The sequence below is a fragment of the Cinclus cinclus genome, chromosome 2, assembly GCF_963662255.1.
Source record: "Cinclus cinclus chromosome 2, bCinCin1.1, whole genome shotgun sequence".
Classification (NCBI taxonomy): Eukaryota; Metazoa; Chordata; class Aves; order Passeriformes; family Cinclidae; genus Cinclus; species Cinclus cinclus.
Genome location: NC_085047.1, coordinates 24,300,556 through 24,324,934, shown reverse-complemented (window position 1 = coordinate 24,324,934; position 24,379 = coordinate 24,300,556). Strand labels below are relative to the sequence as shown.

At 46.4% G+C, this 24,379-nt stretch overlaps 1 protein-coding gene across 1 annotated transcript; it reads left to right on the top strand.

Moving 5' to 3' along the window:
- Window positions 1–1,370: 1,370 nt before the first annotated feature.
- Window positions 1,371–19,665, top strand: LOC134057825 (cell surface glycoprotein CD200 receptor 1-B-like). The gene is made up of 6 exons (XM_062514872.1): window positions 1,371–1,419; window positions 4,601–4,909; window positions 6,038–6,292; window positions 11,856–11,908; window positions 15,343–15,395; window positions 19,464–19,665. Exons 1-6 carry the CDS (start codon window positions 1,371–1,373, stop codon window positions 19,663–19,665), a joined length of 921 nt encoding a protein of 306 aa, XP_062370856.1.
- The last annotated feature ends 4,714 nt before the right edge of the window (window positions 19,666–24,379 follow it).

The window sequence follows — 24,379 nt, the reverse complement described above, 5'->3', positions numbered from 1 at the left end:
TTAGAACAGTCAAATAGTCATCAACTCATTTGAGCTTAGTGGCTTCAAAGTGTGGGGAGGCGAATATTTTTCTGATAAAATTAAATTCAGTACATTAATTTCCAGGAAGGTTCATCTAACATCTAGGAAAGCTGTCTTTACTGGTATAAGTCAAGAATCTTAATCACATGGGAAGACAGACAGTAGTAGTTTAGGGAATGGCCTTTAGGGATCTTGCATAAATTAAGGCACTCTTCTGTCTCTACACAAAATCCCACAGCTCAATGGTCACTTGTGTGTGTATGTGGGGGAATATAGGACCAGAATATATTGAGAAACAAAACAGTGGTGCAAAAACAAAGCACCCTTGGCCTAACTGTACTGTTTTCAAAGGAAAGGAGCTGTAATATAAATGTACACCATACCTAGCTACCCTCCCTCCCTGTAGAGGAGAAGTGATTGCCAGTGCCTTTTAGAGAAAATGTCTTTGTCTATTGCATATATGGGGAAGGACAGAGTAGGCAGAATAAGGAATTTTTTTCAAGAGACTTTGCTTTTAGTATGTCAAGCATCCTTTAAGTAGTTAACTAAAAATATCCTTTCCCTAATTCTTGATTATAAAATTCTTCCTGTGAGAGTTGAAAATTTTATGTTATTTGAAATAGGTGTTTGTTTGAAATAAACATTTAGAGTTGTTAACTGAGCAAACTGAGCTTTATCTGAACCATACAAATATGTTGTGTAAATCAAAGATGTATTGTAGTGAAACTTGGAGATAATAATCTGAATATTCATGATAGTTATGACAGGTAAACCTAGGAGCTTAAATATTACTTTAATATTAATAGCAGGAGTGGCCAGCCCACAGATTGGGTGCTAGAGTGTGTCCAGAGCAGGGCAGTGAAGCTGGTGAAGGGTCTGGAGAGTAAGTCATGTGAGGAGTGGCTGAGGGAGCCGCTCAAGGCTCCCTCAAGGTTGTTTAGCCTGGAGAAGAAAACACTGGGAGGTGATATTTTCACTCTCTCTAAAGGTTTAAAGGTGAAAGGAGGGTGTGGCCAGGTGGGGATTGGCCTCTTTTCCCAGGCAACAAACCACAGGACAAGAGGACATAGCCTCAAGCTGTGCCACAGGAGGTTCAGGTTGGACATTAGAAGAATTTCTTCCCAGAGAGGATGATTAGACATTGAATTGGACTATCCAGGGAGATGGTGGAGTCACTGTCCCTGGAGGTAGTGAAGAAACCACTGGACATGGCAGTCAGTGTCATGGTGTAGCTGACAAGGTGGTAATCAGTCACAGGTTGGACTCAATAATATTGGAGGTCTTTTCCAACCTAATTAGTTCCATGATTCTGTGCTACAAACTGTAACCACCATATTACAACAAGGACTATGGGGCCGACCCAAATCTCCACCAACGCTGATCTAGGAGGATTTGAAGGTGACCATGTAGCACCCACTTGGTAATAGAAAAGAGAGCCAGTGAAGAATGAGAAGATGCCAGACCTTAATATTGCTGTGGGTCCAGACTGTCATGTGAGGGATGGGGAATTTGATTGTAATAGTGTAATTGCCCAAGGGATACTTTTGAGGTCCCTAGCTTGAGCTGCCAGATTTCATAATTGATCTGTGCCAATAATCTTGCCAAATGCAGATGACAGCCTTGTGTTAAAATTTTTGTTAACAGCGAGATCCAAGCCAAACATGAAAAATCCCACTGTTAGGCTTTGTTCAAATTCTGCTATAGTCTTTGTCTTCTCAGGTTAACAATGGGGACAGTGGGCTGGAACAGCACTGAGCAGAGAGCAAATACAAATACCACTTTCTCTCTCCTCACTAATCCTCATCAGAGAAAGCCCCATGCTAGGAAGAAGAACCAGCTCTTTGTAACTGCATTGTGGGGCTCTCAGGAGCAGAGGAAGAGCAGTGACTCTTCAGGATCACTGTCATGGAATGTTGGGGACCTCACAATGAGATGGAGGGTGCAAGAAATCCTTCTCACCCATGAAAGCAAGAGCTACTTTGAAAATTTTCAGGAAAAGCATTTCAACCATTGCCCTTCTCACCACCCCTGTAGTCACAGGAGCTACAGGTAGTTCTGATGGTACTTTGACACCACCTCTCTCTTAAGGGCAGGGGAGGAAAAGACAGGGTATCAGAGTGATATGTACTCAACCCTTCTTTGGGAAAGAAAAGTCTGGTAGAAGGGATCTTTGCAAATTCTTGAAGGGACTTTTGGGTGGAAAACCAGTAACTTTCAAATCAAAACATTTCTTGCGATAGAATTGCAAGACAAAACATTTCTTGCAATTTCTGCAAATAGATCTTTTCAGTCTTTTGGTTATCAAGCAATGAGGTGCTGAACTTGAACTTTTCAATGTTTTGATGAAAACCGGTAATGATTCTGTTGGAATTTAGTATTTTTTATTAAAAACATGATTGACGGGAGGTTTTATGATCAGTGTGATCACCCTGTCAAGCTCTACTCTTAGGTCTCAGTGACTTGTCCTGATAAGTGAAGTATAATGAGATTTTAAGACACTAGGTTCAGAATGAAAGTTCCTATAAGACTTAGAAGAGCAAATTCCAAAAATATTGGATCTGAGAATGCAGCTATAATCCTTTCCCTCCTTAATCTACATTAATTATGCAAATTCCTGGTTGTTTTTCTAGTTTGCTTTTGTTAGCACACGTGGAACAGATCACAAAGCAGTGATCTTGAGTGTCTTGATTTCTGTATCTGTCTTAGGTTGCAAAAAAAGATGTGATCAAAAGTAGATATTCTATCACCATCTGTTGAAACCAGATGCGGCAGTGATCCTTATCTCTGTAGGAGATATGCTCTGCTAATGGGCCATCTGTTAAAAACCAGGTAGGATGGTGTTCTTTATCTTTTCCACAACCCATTCTTCCTCCAGGAAGATATCGTTTAATGGGCCATTGAGTCCTACTGTATGACTGATAAAATTACATCTTCCCACTGGGAGATGCTCCAGCCAGGGGGAGGAGCCAAGCCTTTCCTACCTAGATAAAAACTGAGGTTTGGAATATCAAAGCAGCCTTTTTTCCACTGGATTCCAGAGGAATCCACATTGTCACTGGATCTTGGGAGGAACACTGCACCTTCCTACAGGACTGCTGCTTCAACTGAACCACATCTGTCACTCCAGGAGGACTGCAGCCACCATTTAATTGGACTGCCTCCAACACCCTGACTGACAGGGTGTCAGGTTGTATTCTGACTGTTAGTGCTTTGGGTTTGCTCTTTGTAATACTGTACTTCTATTTTAATTTTCCTAGTGAAGAACTGTTATTCCTTTTCCCATATCTTTGTCTGAGAGCCCCTTAATTTCAAAATGATCATAATTTGGAGGGAGAAGGTTTACATTCTTCACTTCAAAGAGAGGCTCCTGCCTTTCTTAGCAGACATTTGTCTTTCAAACCAAGACAGCATCTAACAGTAAAAAGGAATGTGTTTTCTCTCCAATGAAATGCCCTTTACTCCTCAACTGTTGGAGTCTGATAAAGAGGCCTCTGAGTTCCTCAGAGAGAGATCAACAAGCTGCAGTGAGAGCTGAAAAACATAGCTCTAGACATCAGTATAGAAAGCAAATCTCCATGAAGGCTCCAAAACATAGTTTTAGACATAATAAAAATATGGTAATAATATTGCTTCCATATTTTAGATAGAACAGATAATACCATATGTAAACTTTTGTACTAAGAAACTAGAATTCTAACAGGTTAAGAAGAAATTATTCAGATTGGTGACTTTAGCTTATTGGATAATTTGTGTATAAGAATCTATGCACTGGGGAGAGACACTCTCTCTCACTTCTCTCTTTCTTCTCTCCCCTCACTAACATCATCATCTCACAAAGAAGATAGAAGCTGTGGCTGCAATTTCGGCCCTCCGGGGCCTTGCACCAGGAGCTGCTTCTACTTCTAATCGGGACTTCTATTTAGGACTCTATGCTGAAAGTTTTTAGCATGAACTTTAACACTTGGGACTCTTTGCCTTTTGAGACTGATGTGCCTTTATAATAAACAACTTTATAGCAACTAATAACTGCTTGACTATTTTAAAGAAAACAAACAACCCAACACTCAACTATTTTATCTGTTGCCACTATAATCGGGGAAATTGGTTCCTAGAACTTTGGAGCATCAGGGCAGAAATTGTCACCTTGTGCTTGACTCCACTAAAAGGGTGGCTTATGTCCAGAACAAAAGTGGGGTGAATGTTTTCACACTTTCATTCTTCTGCTGTACTGGGCAGTGATGCTGAGGGAAAAGGCAACCTGAGAGATCTCTACAGAGAGATGGGCTGTGCAGCTGATTCAGACTCTGCTTGCCAGTCATATTCTTTATCCACTGCCCCAGGGAGAGGACCTGTTGGAGGGAGTGAAAATAAGGCTCAGTGTATGTGAACACAACCATGAAACGGGAGATGTTTTCCCATCTAAGGAGAGAATCACAGCTCTTGGCTGGCAGAGACATGGCCTCATGCTGCCCAGTGTCCCAGTGGAGACATTTCTCAGTGAACTACAGACCAGACCTCCAAGGCCATAAGTGACATCCCTGGGCACTGTCTCACATGTTCTTCTTGTTCTTTCCTTCAGGGAACAACAGAGTGTCAGTGACTGTGGGTGACAGCTCAGTACTCACCTGCCTTATCAAAGGACAAGTAAGTATGCTAACATGGACAATAACCCCCAAGGTTGGAGACCCTTGCACCTTGGTATACAGGATCGATACAAACATGACAGACAGAACAAACTGCAGTGACAACATAAGCTGGACATTCAGAGCAGGTCTGGCTCCTGCCCTTGAGATACAGCAAGTGAAAATAGCCCAGGAGGGAAATTACCTCTGCCAAGTGGCATCAACAGATGGGAATTTCTGCAGGATGTACCACCTGACCATGCTGGGTAAGGCACTCCTTGCTCCTTTTACAGTTATCCAAAGGACAGTGTCTGGGTCTGGACATACAAAGCTCCTCTCCCCATGCAGCAGGGGAAGTGTGCAATAAGAAGTGGAGCTTTTTATTGTGGTTTTTTTTTTGTTTGTTTTTTCAAGTGAAGGCGAGTTGATTTAGATTAGATATCCAGAAGAAATTCTGTACTGTGACAGTAGTGAGGCACTGGAATGGGTTGCCCAGAGAAGCTGTGGATGCTTGAATTGTTAAAGGCAAGGCTGGATGGGTCTCTGAGCAACCTGGGGGGGTCGGTGTCCCTGCCCATGGCAGTGAGGCTGGAACTAGAGGATCTTTGAGGTCCCTTGAAATTCCCTTAACCTAACTGGGAACAAGACACAGAGTACTGTGGATTTAATTAGCATATGCAGTTTGATAACCAAGATGCCTTGACAAGAACAAACAGGTTTTTGAAAATTACAAGAAGACTGGATCAAGACTGGTGACAGGAAAGAAGATTGGATCAAGTAGAAATGTAGAAGTTTGTCTGTGTGATATTTAACCCAATGAATGTATTAAAAAATACTAGCCTTCCTAAAAATGGTATATAAGCATATGTAGCTCACAGTAAATTTGGATTCTGATCACCAGTAAGTAGTCCCTGTCTCTCAGTTGTTGATAATTCTGTAATTCTTGCTGGCATAAACTCACGCATTTCATTGGGAGTAGCTGCCATATCCCATCTCTCTGTTTTCCAAAACTCTTTCTCTTTCTTCTTTTTCCTTTCCCACTAGTTAGAGATGACAGATGTGAAACAATTTCCCATGTACACACAGAGGATGTGAATGGCTGTGATAAGGCTCACCAGTGTGGGAGAGACTTATACAAAAGGAAAAAAGAGAGCTGTTATTGGTCTCGTGTGCTTTGGGCCCATTGGGATGGGATGGGATGGGATGGGATGGGATGGGATGGGATGGGATGGGATGGGATGGGATGGGATGGGATGGGATGGGATGGGATGGGATGGGACCTCCAAATTTACTCTCCTCTTTTCACTGGGTTTATTTTGGGTGGAGAACAAGAACAGCCCAGCCCAGCTGTGCCAAACTAACTCCATACATGTCCCCTTGCTGGTGCTTTGCAACCCCTCCAAGGCTGAGCCTGTACTGTGATGAGCAGGACAGCCCCATGTGTGAGGCAGTGGCAGGAAAGCTGCCGGCTCAGCTCTCATGGGTCCCTGGGAGCAGCTCCACTGCAGAGGAGAAGCGCCAGAACAACAGGATAGTGACTGTTCTCAGCAAGTTCACAGGTTGTAGCACCAATGTAACCAGTGTGACCACCTGCATGGTGTCCCATACAGCTGGGAACTGGAGCCAGTCCATAGCCTGCTGTCCCTCAGGTGAGCTTCCCTTTGTGTGTTCGGTGTTCAGAGCCCTATTCAGCTTTGTCAGCCCTCTGTTCATGTACCAAGCAAACATGAGTGGTGCTGGCAGGATTACAGCTGGGTGCTGTCAAACTGTAAAGTCATTTGTGAAATTATAGGAAAGGAGATGAATGCAGTGGATTTGCCACCCACCTCCTCCAGGGCTGAATGGAAAGGTGGGATTAATTCCAAAAGTCATGACACACAAGACTGTCAATGGTACAACCACCGATCACCATATTGTAATCCAGTGGTGCAATTACATGTTGCTAATTGTTTGGTTCCACATGGGCTGTGACAGGAAGATTGAAAGCCAGTTTACAGCTTCCCAAGACTTGCTGGTAGGTGAATGCTTTAGGGGGTGAAGCTGAAGTTGAGTTGCGTGCCACCATAGGTAATTGGCTGAAATACTCAGCTGGAAGAGAATCAGAGCTGAGATTTGCTGGGATGCACATGCAAGGTCTGCAGCAATGCTGTGTGGCAGGAGTGGATGTACAGCAAAAGACAAACTTCATCAAGGACATGGGGGCATGTTGTTTCTTCCCATTTGTGTGTCTCGCACTGTATTGCAGCTGCCCTAGGTCATCCTCTGAAGTACAGCACACAGAGGGCATTGCCCAGGAGATGCAGTCCTGATAGTGGCACAAGGGAAATGAGGTCTGTGAGATGTACCTTAAAAAGCATCTTTTTCTCTTTAGAGAAGAGTGGATGCTTTCTTCACTGTGTCATCAGCTTCACCAACCTTATAAGTCTTCTCTTACTGTCTGCTTTTCAGCTCTTCACATTCTTTAATAGGTATGTATGGGAAACAATACACACAAACCCCTTGGGCCAGTCCGGAGAAGCTTAGAAGGACTTCTGGTACTTATTTGTGTCACGCACAGTCACCTCAGTCTGTCACAAACCCATCAGTGCTGCACATGATCATGGAGGTTTGTCTGAGGACTGGAACAACTCAGATGGGGCAGACGGGGAGGGAGGGGAGTCCATACCTGACTCCTCCTGCTGCTATAAATCATTCAGGAGAAAAAATACAAAGGGAATGAGTAGGGGTTTTCCAGCTGATGGAGGGATCTGAATAAAGATTGCCAGGCTAGGAAGCTTAAAGAAGCAGCAAAATACCCATCTGTCTTGGTTTGAAAGACAGGTATCTGCTAGGGAAGGCAGAGCCTCCCTTTGGAATGGAAAATTCAAATCCCCTCCCTCCAAATTACTATAACTTAAAAAATTAAAGGGGCAGAGGTCTGGGAATAGGAATAACAGCTCTTTACTAATATGTATAGCAAGACAAACAAACAACAATCATAACTACAGCATTAAAAGTAAACAGAACTAGGGACCTTGAGGGCCTTTGTTTTATAAAACCTGGGGCAGTCTGATTCTGGTGCGGAACTCTGAGAGCACCAAGCTGCAGTGGTGGAAAATTCTGGGCTGGTGGTAGCAGTCTAGATAAAGCAGAGATCTCATAGAGAAGGTCTCTATGAGACCTTTTTTCTCTGTGAAAGATCTAGTGGGTAAGGGCCCAAATCCCACATTATATCCATGTGAGGATCCTTGGCTCCTCCCTCTGGGCAGAGCATATCACAATGGGATGCACTAGGTCCTTGATTGCCCATTAACAGAGATAGCTCCTGGAGGGAGTTATCTATGAGTCATGACAAGGCATTGATGGGCCCATTAACAGTTCATGAAGGTGGTGATAGAAAAGATTTTGGGCATATCCTGGATTGTAACCTAGGACACCATCTGAGCTCAGAGCCAGACTTTTGGTCTCTTTTGTGCTAGGTAAAGAAAGCCAGGGAAGGCAGGGTCAGTACAGAAGGGCAGGAAGTATTGCATGAGGGCTGAACAGGTCTGCTGATGTTGTAACTGCTGGGGATTTCTGGCAGCTTGGCTGATTAGTCTGTCTAAGATGGTGTCTGGCACAAGGTAAAATTGCTGCCCCAAATTCCTCTGCAAACACCACAGAAGCAGTTCTAACTACTTGTCTTTGAGTCACACTCTAGCTCCACTCTGTGCCAGGGCTCTTGGCAGCTCTCCTTTGGGTGCTTACTGGAGCATGGCCAGCTCTGGTCATGCTCATGTGAGACCACAGACATGAAGACTTATGGTATTGTGTTTCTCTAACAAGTAAAAGGGAGGAGTTCTGGTTTTACACTCCTAGAAACCAAAATTGCATTCCCACAATGGCCTTGTGCTCACATTTACAATGTCGGTGCCTTGTTTCCTAGGACAATATAAAACTGGTACAAACCAAAAAAGCTCCCACCTGCAGAGTATCTGAGCTTGAACAGAGATGAAAGAAAGTCCTCTTATGTGTCAGTGATGTGGCCTGCAGCAAGAACTCAGCAGTACCAGAGCTCTCAGAAGAAGGAAGCAAACATCTACAGGGCAGCCAGTGTAATTGTGTAGAAGCACAGCATGCAAGCTGGATCCTCCCCAACCCTGTCAGCTCTGTCTTCCATCCTCTCTTGAGTGCAACTACAGGTGGTGATACCATGCATGTGAGTACCAATCTTTTTGTATAAGGTCAAATTTAACATATATGCAATTGGAAATTAATTCATGTTGTATAAAATGAGGTCATTCCATTTCAGGTACATTGTATCCTACTACTGAAGTAGCATGTCTTCTAGGATAAAATAAATCAAGAAAAAATGTTTGTGTGTAATAATTGAACAGCAACCTTCCCAGATGACCATACAGGACTGAAGATAAATTTGAGCAACTCTCATTTTTGCTATAACAATTTTGAAGTGTTTCACCACCAGCTACAAAAACAACAACAAAAAAGAGAGAATGTTTTTGGGTTTGAGCAGTTATTTCTGTGCTACATGATTATTCCAATCCTAAAATCTAAGGCTCACACTAATTTATCTTTTTGCATTATCCAGAGAGCTGCAGCCCACAGAGCACAGCTCTTGAATGTTAATTTCTTTAAACACATCTTACTGGTTCTGTCACAAGGGAACCCTTGAGTTTCATTGTTCATCTGATGACATACTGCCTTTGCTAAACCTCTGAACTATGGAAGAATACTTGTCTAAGGCTGAGTTAGTTTGCATGACCAGTGCAAGGAGGAGGAGAGGGCAGAGACCAGAGAAGTCCAAGCTGGAACATGACCTAGATCTTTGTTGTTCTTTCACTGCTTCTACCCAGGCCTGACCCCATCTCTCAAACTTTGTGAGCCTCATTTCACATCTGAATCAACTACTGAAGGAGTCAGGGCCAAAACCTTCATCTAAATGTCAGTGATCAAAAAATCCTGCTTTTCAGTCTCAGCACAGTAACCTATGCAGTAGTAATCCATCTTTATACCTCAGAGGAAACACTGTGTCACTGCACTCCCTCTCCTGTGCGGCTTTTCTACCACTGCCCTGCTGCCTCTCACCCTTTCCTGGTGCAGCCAATAAACTAGTGTGAATCCCTGTCTGAGGTGGTTTCTGCAGGACACCAGCAGGATGCAGACAGTGATTCTGCTAGCACAGCACCATGAAACTACTCCCTTCACATTTACAGACCCAATTCCATTCCATCCATTTGTTGACACATGGAGCTGTTTGGTCACAACAGAGTCTGCATTCTGCAGAGCTGACATGCTGCAGAATGTGAATGCATCCAGAGATAAGAGCTAGAAGAGTAAACAATTCACAAGCTAAAAAAATCCCCAAAACACACTGCTAATTCTTTATGGTAACCTAGCTACCTGGAGGCCAGCAAGCAGAAAATCACGCAGACTTTAGCTGATACTTGAAGCTCTCCTGGTGTCTGAGTTTCCACAGTTCTCATCAGCTGCGTGCCCGCATTTGTGCTCAGCTCCATCTCCTCTCTGCAGCAGATGAGCAGCTCTGAGCACCTGCCCTTGCAAACCTCCATGCTCAGCACTTCTCTGTTCACAGGCTTGCTCTGTGGTCCAACTGTCTGCAAGGTCACAGCTCTGCTTGGCTCTCACAGCATGTTTTACACACACAGGGACCACACAGGGAGGATTGTCTCCTTTCCCTCTCTTCACAAGCTTCAGGGCAAGTCACAGTTTCAGAGATTCCAACAAAGATGTAACCTAGGTCCGCCATAGCCACCAGTGTCCACGGTATTCAGGACATGTTCTTTGTCAGCTCCACTTCCTGTGTTTCTTTAGCTTTCCTTCAGATTGGTCAGGTCTCCAGATAGAAGGAAAAATATCTCACAGCTTTTGTTACAGTTTCCATTCAAACAGGTCAGGATCTCTTTCTTCCATGAGGGTAAAAGAGATCATATTTACATACCAGAGTCCACAGGCTTCTGTAACCAGCCTTACCCCTACTCTGTTTGATTTACTCTCAAAGCCATCCCAAATCCTTCTGCAGGAGGGAGCATACAACAACCTGAGCATTCTGGACTCAGAGTTTCAGCCCAGGCTCCTGGGGAACTCCCAGAGCAGGCAAGAGCATCTCTCCTTCCTCTCACTGAACACCAAACAATCTTGCTGGTGTGTTCAGTAAATGAGGATGACAAATTTGGTTGGAATGTGCTAGATTGAGTTTGTAGCCATGACTGTGCTTCAGCTGTTAATCAGCATGCAGCACACCCTGGGAGACATTTGGCATTATGCTTTTTGTCTTCCCAAGCCACTGTTCCACCTGATGGATTCTGGCTTTCCTAGAGATGGCTGAACTCCTGCCTGGTGATAGAAGGTAGTGAATGAATTTCTTGTTTTGCTTTTCTATACATGCAACTTTGTTTTACTATTAAAGTGTCTTCTCAACTCACAATTTTTCTCATTTTTACCTTTCCAATTCTCTGCTCAATCCTACCTGGGGAAGTAGTTGATAAGCAAATGGCTGTCAGGAGGCTTAGTTTCTGACCAGAGTTAATCACAACAGAAAAAAATTGCATGCATTTTTTGTGGTATTTGTCTTTTTGTTTTCCTTTCTTTACATATACAAGTATTAAGCGATTGTCTTCCTCAAAAAAAGAAAACCCAAAACAAAATAAAAAAACAAACAAAAACTAAAAAACTAGCCAAAACCCCCTGTAGAGGAGACAAATCCCTCTGCAGATACCCCTGTGAGGCCCCCTTGGCACTTTCTCTGAGATAAGAGAAATTACTTGCTTAGAATGACTCATGCTAGAAAAAATGTAAGATCTTTCTCTTATCTTTTTATAATATTATTTGTTAGGTTTGATTCTTTATAATTTGTTGTCCCAAACAAAGAAAGATAATGTAGCTGGCTAAAATATGTTAACCCTGTTTTTTGTTGGTTTACTTGTGATCCCCCCAAACCCTATAAAATTACAAGTGTGATCCCCCATCTTTGGATTTGTGGCCTGACCTCCCCTTCACAGACGTTAATAAAGCCTGTGGAAAAACTCTGAGCTGCTCTCCTGGTCTTTTTATCCTGGCTAGAAAAAGGTTAAATACCTTGTAACTTTCCCCTGCCCAAGAACAGCAGGGGCAGGGGGGACAAAAGAAAGATACAACCCCCTAATACCAACTAAAGGAAAAAGATTCTAACAAATTTCATGTTGTTGGCAAGAGTGATGCCCCTTGTTATTTCAGCCATGGCCCTGTGGATTGACCTGTTTGGGAACAAGGAGCTGTCAGAGCTGGAGGTCAGGGCATTGCACACCAATTGCTTCTTAGTGCTGTTGTCCCCACTGCTGTTGGACAATTGCCTCAGGAACAGGTTGCTAATCAGCAGCTTGACGAAAAAATAAGAGAAGAAAATTCATGGCAGGAGGCACAATATAATGATATTGGCCTGTGCCCTCTAAGAACTGGAAGTCTTCCAGAAGGACAAGGCCAGTCCCAGGGCCAGGGCTTGCTTCTCAGATTTCCTTATCATGAGGTCACACTGCAAACTCGCATCAGAGAAAGTATCACAATGACCTTTCTTCATCCACTAGTGGAAGAAATGGGGGAAAAGGAGTGAATGTCAAAGGAGTTTGTTTTTGGGGTGACAAGTGGCAGGGAGCAGCTTAGGAAAATGTTCATCTTTTGCTAGGAAAACATTCATCTTTTGCTAGGAAAACAAGAAGCCCCAAACCCAGAAGTTCCCAGTTGCATATCCATACATGCCAGTTGCTCTTATGTGACTCTTTTGGCTTGATGTAAACTGAAAATTTCTCTGTGTTTGGGCACTCATAATGAGATTTTCCTCAAAAAAATATAGGTAGACAAAGATTCTTATGAAAATCCCATGACTGAAACTGCTCAGAGCAATGTACATCAAACTGTGCTTTTTACTGACATGTGAATTTGAGGAAAGAAGGTTGTTCTGGAGCAGACTGCAGATCCAAGTGGCTGTTTAGGGCTCCTGCACACTGAGACACAGACCAAGTCACATGCCTTGAACAAGGCATATGTCCTGGTTTGAAAGACAGGTGTTTGCTAAGGAAAGCAGGAGCTTCCCTTTGGACTGAAAAAAATGTGATTCTTCTGATTATTTTAATTTTGGAATTAAGAGAGCTCTCAGGCAAAGATACGGGGGTAGGAATAACAGTTCTTTACTAGTGTATCTAACACGACAAACAAGAACAACAACAGCTATGAAATTACCCACAAACAGAACAGTAACTCAGTCCCAGTCCTTTCTGGCTGCAGGCACCTTTTCCCTGAGCTGCAGTTCCCGGTGCTGGGGGCGGGCAGGTCCCGCAGAGCCGCAGGAGGGCTGGGGGTGATGGCAGCACTGTCCCAGGGGGAGAGAGAGATGGAGAGAGCCCTCCGCTCACGGTGTGGGTCCTGGTGCTCAGCAGAGTGCTGGATGGTGGTAGTTCACAGCGAGAAGACAGCAGGGCAGGGTCCGATAGTGGTTTCCCAACGCTGGGATGGCAGGGATGGGACACAGGCGGCGATCGTCCTCCTCGTCCGAACTCTGCGGGAGAAATGGGCCGAGGCCCAGCCTTCTGCTTCCTCTTCTGGCTGTTTGAATCTCGTGGGGTTCCCTCTTCCCTCCCGTCCCCTCCCCCTTGTCACCAGGGCCCAGTCAACAGGTATCTTGGCATGACAATGGGGAAAATTCCACAGAGGGAAAAGGGAAAGAACCAACCGCCAACATTATCCACCTCAAATTTTCCCCTACCATCATGCCAAATCAAATTAAAATCTTCAAATTATAGACATCCATACAGTTACAGATACAGGCACAGTATTGTAGGTAGTTCACCCTAAAACAAGGTCTCCTTGGGGTATGCATCTGGTCTTTCCATCCCTTTGCATGATCCACCAGGTACAACCTGGCCCTTGAGCAAAAACCACCCCACGAATTGGATTGTCTTTGCTGGAGGCAGGGTTCACCCAAACAGTTTTTCCTAGCATACCTCTCATATGCACCACTGGAACCTTGTCCCCATCTGGTGTTCTCAAGGGCTCAGACTGGGCAGGGCCTGCTCGATTAGTGGAACCTCGGGTGTTCACTAACCATGTGGCCTTTGGTAGATTCATCTCCCAGTTTTTGCAAGTCCCCCCACCCAGTGCCTTCAAGGTGGTTTTAAGCAGCCCATTGCACCGTTCCACTTTCCCAGCCGCTGGTGCGTGATAAGGAATGTGGTACACCCACTCGATGCCGTGTTCTCTGGCCCAGGTGTTTATGAGGCTGTTCTTGAAATGAGTCCCATTGTCTGACTCAATTCTCTCAGGGGTACCATGTCTCCAAAGGACTTGCTTTTCCAGGCCCAGGATGGTGTTGCGGGCAGTGGCATGAGGCACAAGGTAGGTCTCCAACCATCCAGTGGTGGCTTTCACCATGGTTAGCACGTAGCGCTTGCCTTGGCGTGTCTGAGGCAGTGTGATGCAGTCAATCTGCCAGGCCTCCCCATACTTATATTTGGACCACCGCCCCCCATACCAGAGGGGCTTCACTCGCTTGGCTTGCTTGATGGCAGCACACGTCTCACAGTCATGGATAACCTGGGAAATACTGTCCATGGTGAGACCCACCCCTCGGTCTCGTGCCCACTTATAGGTAGCATCTCTGCCTTGGTGACCTGAGGCATTGTGGGCCCATCGAGCCAGGAACAATTCTCCCTTGTGTTGCCAGTCTAAGTCTATCTGTGACACCTCTATCCTTGCAGCCTGATCTACTTGCTCATTGTGTTGGTGCTCCTCATTAGCCCGACTCTTGGGAGCATGGGCATCTACATGATGGACCTTTATGGGTAGCTTCTCTACCCGAGTGGGAATGTCTTTCCACTCATCAGCAGCCCAGATTGGTTTTCCCCTACGTTGCCAGTTAGCTTTTTTCCATCTTTCCAGCCAACCCCACAGAGCATTGGCTACCATCCATGAATCAGTGTAAAGGTAAAGCTTTGGCCACTTCTCTCTTTCAGCAATGTCCAGGGCCAGCTGAACGGCTTTGAGTTCAGCAAGTTGACTTGATCCACCTTCTCCTTCAGTAGCTTGTGCAACCTGTCGTGTGGGGCTCCATACGGCTGCTTTCCACTTGCGGTTCATCCCCACGATGCGACAGGAACTGTCAGTGAAAACAGCGTAGTGAGTTTCATCTGCTGGCAGTTGGTTGTATGGCAGGGCTTCATCAGCCTGGGTCACTTGTTCTTGCTCCTGTTCATCGGCAAGACCAAAATTTTCACCTTCTGGCCAGTTTGTAATTATTTCCAAAATCCCAGAGCGATTTGGGTTTCCAATACGGGCGCGCTGTGTGATGAGGGCGATCCACTTGCTCCATGTGGCATCGGTGGCGTGGTGGGTAGAGGGGACCTTCCCTTTAAACATCCACCCCAGCACTGGTAGTTGGGGTGCCAGGAGGAGCTGTTCTTCTGTGCCAATCATCTCTGAGGCAGCTTGAACTCCTTCATAAGCAGCCAAGATTTCCTTCTCTGTTGGGGTGTAGTTGGCTTCAGACCCTCTGTAACTTCGGCTCCAGAATCCCAGAGGTCGGCCTCGGGTCTCACCAGGTACCTTCTGCCAAAGGCTCCAGGACAAGCCCTTGTTCCCGGCTGCAGAGTAGAGCACATTCTTCACCTCTGGTCCCGTCCTAACTGGGCCGAGGGCTACAGCATGAGCGATCTCCTGCTTGATCTGGGCAAAGGCTTGCTGCTGCTCAGGGCCTCAGTGGAATTCCTTCTTCTTCCGGGTGACCAGGTAGAGAAGGGCTCATGATCTGGCTGTACTCAGGAATGTGCATTCTCCAAAAGCCTATAGCACCTAGGAAAGCTTGTGTTTCCTTCTTGTTGGTTGGTGGAGACATCGCGGTGATCTTATTGATGACCTCAGTGGGGATTTGGTGCCGCCCGTCTTGCCACTTTACTCCCAGGAACTGGATCACTCGGGCAGGACCTTTGACTTTGCTCCTCTTGATGGCAAAACCGGCTCCCAGCAGAATCTGGATGATCTTCTCTCCTTTCTCAAATACTTCCATTGCCGTGTTCCCCCACACAATGATGTCATCGATCTATTGCAGATGTTCTGGAGCTTCACCCTTTTCCAGTGCAGCCTGGATCAGTCCATGGCAGATGGTGGGGCTGTGTTTCCACCCCTGGGGCAGTCGGTTCCAGGTGTACTGCACACCCCTCCAGGTGAAAGCAAACTGAGGCCTGCACTCTGCTGCCAGAGGAATGGAGAAAAATGCATTGGCAATGTCAATGGTGGCGTACCACTTTGCTGCCTTGGACTCCAGCTCGTACTGGAGTCCCAGCCTGTCCGGCACGGCAGCGCTCAGTGGTGGAATCACTTTATTCAATGCACGATAGGCCACAGTCAATCTCCATTCTCCGTCAGACTTGCGCACAGGCCAGATGGGGCTGTTGAAGGGTGAGTGGGTTTTGCTGACCACCCCTTGGCCCTCCAGCTCACAGATCATCTTGTGGATGGGGAACATGGCATCTCGATTTGTCCTGTACTGCCGGTGGTACACTGTTGAGGTGGCAATTGGTACTTGCTGCTCCTTCACCTTCAGGAGTCCCACTACAGATGGGTTCTCTGACAGTCCAAGCAAGGTGTTCAATTGCTTAATGTTTTCTGCCTCTACAGCAGCTATTCCAAAAGTCCACCTGAGTCCCTTTGGGTCTTTGTAATAGCCATTCCTGAGGAAGTCTATGCCAAGAATACATGGTGCCTCTGGGCCAGTCACAATTGGATGCTTCTGTCACTCCTTCCCAGTCAGGCTCACCTCAGCCTCCAGCAAAGTCAATTCCTCTGATCCCCCTGTCACCCCAGCAATAGAAACAGGCTCTTCCCCCACATGTTCTGATGGTATTAGGGTGCACTGTGAACCAGTATCAACTAATGCCCTACGTTTTTGTGGCTCTGATGTGCTAGGCCATCGGATCCACACCGTCCAAAAAACCCGGTTTTCCCGTGCCTCTCCCTGGCTAGAGGCAGGGCCCCTCTAGCACTGGTTATTATTTCCTTCCTGGGCATACATGTTGGAGGTTCCCTTAAGGGGATCTGACAAATCATCCTCCCTTTTGTAATGCCCTGCATCTTGGTTATGGGAAGTTGAGGCTACCTTCACTTTAGTGGAGCTCCCTTGGTTAGTGTTTCCCTCCCTGAGTTGACGCACCCGCGCTGCCAGGGCAGAAGTGGGTTTCCCATCCCACCTCCTCATGTCGTCGCCAAGGTCACGCAGAAAGAACCACAGGTCAGCTTGTGGGGTGTACCCTCTATCCCTAGCTGGGGGGCGTTGGGCTCTAACTCTGGCATCTGTGACTCACACTGGTGCTGCACTGACCTTTTTCATCTCCTCCCTCATCTCTCTCATCTCCTCTTTGAGTTCCCTAATCACATCAGAGACCTGAGCCTGCATTGGGCCATTCATTATACTCTCAAAATTTCTGAGCCTATTGGCAACAGAACCCACTATCTCGTGGTTGGTGTCAGCATTAATGGCTGCAATGAATGTGGTGTATTGAGATAGCCCCAGGTGTGCGAGATTTCACAACATCTGCCCTGTGCACCTGACCTTGTCGGGGTCATTGTCATGTTGTCCACCCCTCCCAAAGAGTATCTCCAATACTGCCACTTCTCTCAGCTGTTGGATCCCCTCCACAGTGGTCTTCCAGTGCATTCTATGGTCGTGCTCCTCCATTCTCTCTCTATGGACAAACCTCTCTCTTACACTCATTAAAAGCCGCTCCCAGAGGGAAAGGGGGCCTGGTTCCCTTACGAATATGTGATCCACGCCTGAGTCCTGGGTCAGGGGTCCCAAATTCCTTGCCTCCGTACCATCCAGTTGCACACCTGTACCCATAAGGTCCCAGACCCGCAGTAACCACGTTGTAAAAGCCTTCGTACAACATCTTTATGCAGATTACGGAGACTCTCGTATGACAGGGAATACATGACGATCTCAACCTCTGGCTCCCCTGCTGGTTGTGAGGGCCCTGCTTTCTGATCCTTATTATCCAGGTGTTTTGTTTTCACCTTAGACTTTCTAGTTTCCACAGGGGCAACTACTGTTGGCTGTGAGTGCCCTTGCAGTTCAGCTGGAACCTGGAGAGATGTCACATTTGTGGGTTCCACTGCTGCACCATCAGGTTCTCCCTCTTTAAGGCAGAGCGAGAGTTTCTCAAGACCGGGGGAAAGGTACTCCTTCAGCATCTGGCCCATCTCCTTCACTAGAAACCCCACCCACTCTGGATGGTTCCTTTCTGAGGTGAGCTCTGGGGCAGAATCAGGCTCAGGGGCAACATCCTTAACCTCTGGGGCAGAATCCTTAGTCTCTGGGGCAGGGGCAGGGTCAGGCTCTGGGGCAGAATCCTTAGTATCTGGGGCAGAATCCTTAGTCTCTGGGGCAGAATCCCTATTTCTTGGGGGACGTATCAGGGTTGTCATCCAAGTCAATCTCCCCTCATCTCGGAATGTTAAATAGAACAGGTTTACAAGGCCTATTAGCAATGTCAGCCACTGTATGATATCATTACTGCTTAGAAGAGATTTGAACCCCTCAAAAGCTGGTGGAGCAGACCCAAAAAACTGTGTAAGGGGTTGGGACAAAATTTTCCCTGGTGTCTTATCCTCACAGTACGTGCCATTATTAATGTAACCCCAAAAACATACGGTTAGAGTGTGATAGCCCTGAATCCATGTACCCACCTTCCAGAGGAAGTTAAAAATCCATGAATTTCTCACGTTATCGGCCCACAAAAGGAACTGGATAATAGTTACAGCAGCCTGAGTTATAGGACCCATGTTCAAGTAAGGGATTGCAAATGGGAGAGATAAAGCTGTGGCCACATGGAGCCCAAACCACAGTAAGCTGGACAACATGATGCCACCTAACACAAAACTGAGGTAACTCAAGAGCTGTTATTCCTTTTTCACCCTTTTCTCTCAATGCCCTCGGGCCCCACTTGGGCACCAAAATCTGTCCTGGTTTGAAAGACAGGTGTTTGCTAAGGAAAGCAGGAGCTTCCCTTTGGACTGAAAAAAATGTGATTCTTCTGATTATTTTAATTTTGGAATTAAGAGAGCTCTCAGGCAAAGATACGGGGGTAGGAATAACAGTTCTTTACTAGTGTATCTAACACGACAAACAAGAACAACAACGGCTATGAAATTACCCACAAACAGAACAGTAACTCAGTCCCAGTCCTTTCTGGCTGCAGGCACCTTTTCCCTGAGCTGCAGTTCCCGGTGCTGGGGGCGGGCAGGTCCCGCAGAGCCGCAGGAGGGCTGGGGGTGATGGCAGCACTGTCCCAGGGGGAGAGAGAGATGGAGAGAGCCCTCCACTCACGGTGTGGGTCCTGGTGCTCAGCAGAGTGCTGGATGGTGGTAGTTCACAGCAAGAAGACAGCAGGGCAGGGTCTGATAGTGGTTTCCCGACGCTGGGATGGCAGGGATGGGACACAGGCGGCGATCGTCCTTCTCGTCCGAACTCCGCGGGAGAAATGGGCCAAGGCCCAGCCTTCTGCTTCCTCTTCTGGCTGTTTGAATCTCGTGGGGTTCCCTCTTCCCTCCCGTCCCCTCCCCCTTGTCACCAGGGCCCAGTCAACAGGTATCTTGGCATGACAATGGGGAAAATTCCACAGAGGGAAAAGGGAAAGAATCAACCCCCAACAGCATATCAGGTTTGGATATCATCCAGAAAAATCAAAGTGTTTTCTGGGGAAGACAAGAAGCACATGCTAGGTGCAAGAAATTGTACACTCCAGAAAATTAACTGAGTTTACTTCTGTGAGGGTTTTTTGGTGTTTCATGCTGTCACTGCAGCACTCTCAGTAGTGATTACATGGGCTTCAGCAGTGACTGTGGAGCCAAGACAGTGACTGGACCCGCTCTGTGCAGCAGGAGAGCGGGCAATGTTGTGTGCCTTGACCTAAAGACTTCTGGCATGATCTGCTACAACTTTCCTATGGACAAGCTGGAAAAATATGGCTGCGATAAGTGCACAGTGACATTGATGTACAACTAACTGCAGAGCTGGAGATACCTCTGTGATGGATATTGAGTTTCTGAATGACTACATTTGCTTCAACTAAAAGAGCCTTAGAATCAAATATTCAGATTCAACACTTAGATGACTTTTGAAGTGGAGAGGAATGTGGGAGTCAGAGATGAGTCCTCATGGAGGTATGATCAAAGCTCCGTTTATTAGGTGCTAACAGCAATAATATACAGGAAAAGTCCAGAGTACACGTGATACTAGGCATACAATGACTGGATAAAAGCAACTGTCCCACGCACTTGCAGAATACTTATGATTGGTTATAGCTTATTGTTCACGCGCTTTTTTGGCATCTTCCCTACACTTTGGCTCAAGCAACCTAGTAGCCTAGTCTAGTCATGTCCACTCTGTTTGCTACTTTGCTGTACTTTCCCTTGCATGTCTGTCTATTTATTTGCTACTTTAATGTACCTTCCCATCTGCTTACTGTTGCTACTTTAATATTCTTTCCCATCCGCTTTCTGTTGTTACTTTAATGTTCTTTCCCATATATTCCATTCAGGGATAACTCAGTGTCACCATTCTCCCAGTCATATACAGGGTTGTGCATTTTAGTCTCAATGAGGATATTATGTCCATATTCGGCCATAAATTCTTCTACATTTGAGTCTTCCCTGAAGTCTACCAACGATTTAAAAAATGCACAAAAAACCCCCACAATGAGTCAAGTGCTGTTTTGGCTCAGTTTAACTCTCTGCTAGCCCTTAAAGATAATTGTTGTTATTTGGGGGACACATAAGATAGATATTAAAGAATAGATAGCATATTTTTGAATTGTTGCCTTGGTTTTACATGTAACAAACACACAAGAAAGAACACTGGCCAGTCTATGTAGTCTCCTGCACCAAGATATGAATAGTGAGATAAAAAAAAATCTGGAGGCATATTGATAAATATATTCCCATGCAAATATAAGAGAAATAGCATTTTCAGTCCACGTGAAGCAGAAAAAAGGTTGGAGTTGACAAGAAGATAATTTCTCCCCCACATTCACCCAGATGCTTAATTGTTCTGTATGTTAACCCATGATGTAGCAGCAAGACATTGTACTCATGTAGCACTTGGCATTAGGATGGTGAATGCAGTCCTAGGTGCATGACTCTCTATGTTGCAGTCATTCCTAATAATGCTCTGAAGCATGTAAAGCCTGAGACTTGAGACAAAAGAAATTGCCGTGTAAATCTAGAATCTTAGAGTTTATTTAAATTGCATCTTTACTTTCATTTCTTCTTCAAATCTAGCCTTTGTATCACCCTTATTTGCAGAAATAAAAGAAACATACTGTAGTAGCTCTTGTGAGTGAGTTTCCACAGGAAAACAAACCTAGCACAATGGAAGGCACTCAACTCATTTGAATCAGTTGAGCTTTGCACACAGTCAGGACACACTTCATTAAGAAGTGTACTTGTACTGAACATTTCATTCAACTTTGAGTCCAAGCAACTTGGTACAGCCAGGAGCCACCACTAGTATGGGTCAAAATTTCCAAGTGCCACAGAGAAGTTGCTCTGGTCCTTCCCTGCTAGGGCCTGTCAGGCTGATACTGAAGCAGTGACATCATCACTGCAGATGGGGTTATCCAGTCAGAGCCTGAGAGAAAAGAAACCGGGAGCATCTTTTTTAGCAGCTCCTTTCTACAAACCCAGCCACACATTTCGCTTCTCTTGAGGCTCAGCACCGCACTCTGGATACTACAGGATCACAAACTGGCTTTGGAGCTTTGCCCATTTGCAGATAATCCAATCTTGAAGTCTCTTGAGGAGGAAAGAGAGTGTACCTCAAAACAGGAGAGGACACTACTCCAATTTCCAGCATGGTATCTGTGTCAAGCAAGTGAAAGGCTGTCACCAAATCTTCTAATAAAGCTATTTCCCCTGCAGTTTCTTTTCCCTTCCAGATTCAGTTTGTCTCAGCTGCAGGTCATTCCAGTGAAGGCCCAATCACAGATGGTCAAAATAACAAAGTCCCTCGTTATTTCTTTCTCCATAGCCTTTCCCTGTGGTTTGTGTACACTGCAACATTGTGATTAATTAATGATTGTAAGATAATGCACGTTGTATACAATGTTTGGGCCTTTTCCCACTGCTTCTAACTGCCTAATTTTCAAATCTTTAACAATGCACATTTAAAATATTACTTTCTTTGCTGTTTTTTCCTATCATCTTCTTGATGTAGTATGTAGTACGTTCACACTAATGGTACAAAGTGAACAAGGAGTAGGTGGAGCTTCTTATGAGAAAACAAGCCATTACTTCTAACTTTCCATTACCAAAACTGATCAGTAGGCTTCAAGTCTTCCCCTGCCACACATGCTTATTTGCAAGGCAGAAAATCTGTGACCACAGGTTCTTAAGTTTTACTCAGTGTATCTGTCCATCAGATGATTATGAAAAATCCACTCCCATATTTTCAGTGTGTGAGCTCTCCAGAGAACGCTATCTATCCTAAATTACCAATACCCTGCTAGGTAAGCACCTCTTAATCTTCAGCATGTTTATTCACACAGTAACACTTCTAACATGCATAGGATTATAGTTAGAACACTATGCATACAATTACCTATCCAATAGAAAACAGGAAGTCTGCTTTCGATTGTTAACATTATCATTATTGAATATTTATCAGAGGCTGAGACAGCAATAAATCGTAAATTTTCAGACCAAGTTTGAGCTGTACAGAACAATCCTTCATCAGGACACAATCTATAAGCACATGGTTTGAAACACTACTCTGAAAGATGAGCAGCCCACGTCCTCCACAATTCTCAGTCCCCTGAATTGAAAAGCTCCAGAGTTCCTGGTCGAGATTTTGTCCATTCACAAAAGCTCTTGCCTGTGACCTCTATGTAAGACCAGCAGACATGATGAGGTAATTACTCCAGCAATACCCTCCTGGAAAGCCTTTTCTCACCTCTAGATGTGTCGCAGATCATCGCCATGCAAGCAGAGTCTACTGCTCTCTGTGCTTTGGTGATCTTGCCAGCTTCGAGCCTTCCCCACTACTGCTTCATCCCACAACCCTGCTTGCTGCCCCCTGAGGCCTCTCGTTCCCCTGTCCCGCACACCAGCGGTACCACAGACAAGAACAGCCCCTGGGGCTGCCACAAAGGCTCTAAAGCTTCTCAGCTACACACTTACAGAACTTCAAAATACTGTCATGAATACGGCCCCTTTTCCACAGAGGAAAACTCGCAAACTGCGGAATGTGTAGGCCTCACCGGCTGTGGGCAAGCGGCGAGCCCCCTGCCCGGGCTGCTGCCCAAGTGGCGCTGAGCTCAGCCAAGTAACAACGAGCGAAAGGCAATGCAGCTGAGCGACACAACTGCAGCCGAGACCAGTCGAGCAGAGCAGAGCGGGGTGTTTAGGCGGCGGTGTCGCCTTGCTGGGCGGGTCCAGGCTGGGCTGGGCATTACTCTGGACTGGTGGTGGCCACAGGCTAGCGAGCAGGACGCTGCTGCATATTGTTGGGGCGGCAGTCCTGGGTGCCCGCGCCCTTCCAGGGTGCAGGGTGCTGCTGCTGGTTTGGGGGAGACCACCCAGCGGGCATGCTCATGCCATGAGCTGCTAGGGGAAGCTGGAGGGCAACCAACTCCTGGCTGAGACGTGGGCAGGTGCAAACACCTGGAACGGGGAACGGCCTCTGCAGTGTCCGTGAGGAAAGCTGTCCTGTGCACGTGCTGGGGATCTCCTGGCCCAGACATAGCTGCCTTCATGGCCATGTGGAGGGGCCCCCAGAATCCTTGATGCGGGGACTGGACGGGACCGTGTGTGGTCAGAGCCGCCACATCAGACTCCCCTACACAGCAGTGCAGACCTCGCACTGCGGGACCCTGGGTGCATGCCTGGAGCACTGGAGACTGGCTCAGCTGCAGCTGGAGAGCAGGGATGTGGCATGGTGGGACATAGCACAGAGCACCATTATCTTGGATGTCTTGCAAACAGTGTAAGAAAGAAACCGGCCAAAATCCAGACAAAATATTTTTTTTTTCCGATTTCTACGCTTTTACCTGCACACTAGAACAATGGCATGTTTTAGCCGCAAGGCAAAAAAAGGAGTTAATCTCGCCTCAGGAATGGCAGTGGCCTAGGCACTAAGTTGAGAGACCACGTATGAGGGAGACCTTAGAGGTTTCTTCCCCCAAGGTGCAGGTGTATTCTCATTCCCATCCTGAGCTGAAAGGTCAGGGCGTGGGAAGACTGACCTGCCTTGTGCAGAGACGAACACAAATCTGGGGCTGTGATACCCGGTTCTGGCACTCTGGTTCCGGTTAGGCGGGCCGGAATGAGCCCAGAGCAGCTGCCAGGGACGCTGTGGATGAGGCTGGGCTGGCCCCGCCTCAGTCTCCCTGCCTCACTCCCCCCTCTGCCGGTATGACATTGGCCCGCACGGCTTTTGGCACCAGCGCGTCCGAGCGGAACCAATCGAGGGCCCCTTGAGAGGGCGGGGAGAGACCCAGAAGTGACCCCGAGTGACACCAGGAGTGACATCCATAGTGCCTGGAAGGCAAGCGGTAGGCGTGGAGTTTCACCGTTAGGAGTCTCCTGGAGGCTGTGAAGCTGCTGTGAAGGCTGGAGCTCCTCTGCTCTAGGACAGGCTGGGAGAGCTGAGGGTGTCCAGTCTGGAGAACAGAAGGCTCCAGGGAGACCTTAGAGCCCCTTGCAGTGCCTACTAAGGCTCCAAG